General features: G+C 55.4%; 1 protein-coding gene across 1 annotated transcript; it reads right to left on the bottom strand.

Moving 5' to 3' along the window:
• Positions 1-479: 479 nt before the first annotated feature.
• Positions 480-2513, bottom strand: LOC125509178 (Protein kinase superfamily protein). The gene has a single exon (XM_048674089.2). It carries the CDS (start codon positions 2238-2240, stop codon positions 684-686), a length of 1557 nt encoding a protein of 518 aa, XP_048530046.1. The 5' UTR covers positions 2241-2513; the 3' UTR covers positions 480-683.
• Between the last annotated feature and the right edge of the window lie 569 nt (positions 2514-3082).

Genomic DNA, 3082 nt, shown 5'->3' with positions numbered 1-3082 from the left:
ACCAAAGTTATCCATAAGCAGGAAAGAATAAAAACTCAAGGCGATCAAATCCGTGATCGGCAAATTACAACAATGATCATATCCCGCACCAACCATGTCACGACACAACCGACGAGATTCTTCAACAGCAACGCCTTCAAAAAAGGAGCGACATTTAGGCGTTGACGTCACCAGATTCAAACACCGATGCCAGAATTTAGGTTTTCATCCTAAAGAATATCCGAACATATCCAAACAATGCCTTCAATAAGGCAACGGCGTAAAAACATCGCTATTGCCAGGTTTAACCAACTCGGGCCAGACCTAGGCTTTCATCCCAGAGCTCATGACTGGGTGCTCAAGTAGTACCGCCATCGAAGTCACTCAAGTGTTGCCGCCATCACTTTTCCGCAATCCCAGCAGCTACATGCAATGCGACCGGTGCCGCTGCATAACATCCCTCTGCTTCAAGTTGCTGTTAATAATTTGCATCTCATCGCTGCACAATCATCTCTCTGTGTCAAGTTGTCATCCATAATGTACATATTGATACAAGTTGTTCAATTATATACCTACATATTGGTACTTCTTGGGTGTTACGTCCTACTACGTGGATGCCATTGTGTATCTTGAACAATTCAAATACACGAGCACGCATCCGCAAACGGAATGGACGCATACATGTGCGGCTGCCCGCAAGAGTATCAACCAGCCCTCTCACGAAGAAGCTCCTCCAGGTGGGCATTCCTGGCGATTTCCTCCTCGACCTCCAAGGTCAGCACCTCCACCCTCTGCTCGAGCTGACGCACGTACGCGAGTAGCATCTCCTCCCTGGCCGTCGTCTCGCGGCAGCAGTTGCCGTCGTGGTGATAGCAGCAGCCACCTTCCAGTTCTTGGGCCAGCATCCTCTTCTGCACCTCGAGGCTTCCCAAGATAGTCATCAGATGCGGCACCACCACCCCTTTCACGCCGAACGATCCCTCGTTTTCCTCTCGATCACCTTGCTGCTCCATTGTTCCCTTGTCTCCATCTTCTCCGGCGCCGTCGCAGGCCCGCTCGGGCACCGTGTCCTCGTCGTCGAGTGGAAGGAACAGCCGTGCTACCGTCTCGGTCTGGTCGAGCTCCTCAAAGCTGTCCGCGTCTTCCTTCCTCGGGCAGTCCGCGCCGAAGTTCCAGCCGCTCATGCGGCGGTTCTTGACGATGCTCGCGCTCGCCTGGCCGTGGCACGGCGACACGCAGCGCGCGCCCCCGGCGGCGCAGCCGCAGAGGCCCGTGACGTCCTTGCAGCGCTCCTCGATGCTCGGCACGACGCTGAGGACGTTGCGGACGAGGTAGTCCTTGGAGCGGCAGCCTTTGAAGAACGGGTGCCGGAGAAGCTTCTCCGCCGACGGCCGCTTGGCCGGCTCTTGGCACAGGCAGGAGGACACCATGTCCTTGAACGCCTTGGATAGCTTCTTGTTCTTGGAGATCTCCGCGTCCTCCATCCGGACGCGGCTCGTGATCCTCATCAGCATCGACTTGGACGGCGGCAGGTGGGAGAGGGGCGGCCGGCCGTGCGCGAGCTCCAGGGCCGTGATGCCGAACGACCAGATGTCGGCCTTGATGCCGTAGCCGACGTGCGAGTGGATGACCTCCGGCGCCATCCAGTACGGCGTCCCTGCCATCTCGCTGAAGTAGGAAGAAGAGCTGAGGACAACCTGGGGGGCGTGGGTCAGGGGCCCGGAGAAGGACGACGCCGGCGGCGGGGTCTCGTATATGGACGCGGACACGCCGAAGTCGGCGAGCTTGACGGAGCCGTCGGAGTCGACGAGGACGTTCCCGGCCTTGATGTCGCGGTGGATGCGGCCCTGCTCGTGAAGGTAGCAGAGCGCACGGAGCGTCTCCTTGAGCACCACCGCGATGCACGGCTCCGGGAGGCCGTCGGGGAAGCCGTGGGCCAGGATGGAGTGCAGAGAGCCGGCGGCCATGAACGGCATGACCACCCACAGGTGGCTGCCCACGGTGAAGGAGCAGTGCGCGCGCAGGACGTTGGCGTGCGACAGGAGCGCCATGGCCTTGGCCTCCCGCCACACGTCCTCCAGGTTGGCGCGGGAGCGCTCGAGGTCGATGGCCTTGATGGCCACCGGCACGGAGCCGAGCGGCAGGCACGCGGCCTTGTACACGACGGCGCTGACGCCGCTCCCGATCTTGCAGAGCAGGCGGTAGCAATCCGGGTTGAGCGGGTACTTGGCCTCGCCGCCAGGCCCCGCGTCGTCTGCCATGTCTGTGGGAGGCCGGCCGGAAATGAGAAAATGGATGCAGTACGTACGTAGTACTTACTACAGTGGTGGTACGTACGTATCGTCTCGTATACAGCACACACTAGGCGAGAAAGCGGCTTGCGTGCACAAGAGATGTCCGTGATCGCTTGTGGTCAGGAGGAAAGTTGATCACAGGGTAGCACTGCATGTGAAGTAGGAGCAGAAAAAGATGAAGGGAGGATGAAAGGAGGGTTCGGAAGAGATTTGTGGCCGGAAACAGATGGGTATCTCGTGAACCTATGTGGTCTCCAAATGTTGTTCTTCCCTTTTTTTTTTTCAAGGTGAAGAGGCACATAAGGCATTTCATAAGCACCTTGATTCATCACAAGATGTAGAATATGAAGGATTATGGCAACAGAAAAATTCGAATGGTTGTTCCGTTACTGTGAGCTCCCTTCTATCCCAAAAATGATTCTGTTATTATAGAAGGGCAGCGCTATGGTCAGCCTGATGATAATCTATAAAGATCCACCGCCTCCGTAGCCATTCGATAGAGCTACGGCTGGACCAAAAGCCCGAAGCTCGTGAGCATAATAAGCACTTGGTAGTTCGGTTTGTTAAGCTCGTAACTCGCTTCTTAATGAACAAAGCAAAGCATTAATTTTAGCTCGTTAAACTGAACGAGCTAACGAGTTTCGTGAGTAGCTCGTTAAGCTCGTCAGTACAACACAACACATATTTCTATTTATGTAAACATATTTTATAGCACGTCAACCCATCTATTCAATATGATCAACCCAATCCAACTCATAGCAGGCAACAAACTAGTGCACCTCCTCTTATAGTCACCATATTCCTTCATA

This window comes from Triticum urartu, chromosome 5A (genome assembly GCF_056163025.1).
Source record: "Triticum urartu cultivar PI428250 chromosome 5A, HENAU_Tu73, whole genome shotgun sequence".
In the NCBI taxonomy this organism is placed as follows: Eukaryota; Viridiplantae; Streptophyta; class Magnoliopsida; order Poales; family Poaceae; genus Triticum; species Triticum urartu.
This window is presented reverse-complemented; position numbering and strand designations above follow the sequence as displayed.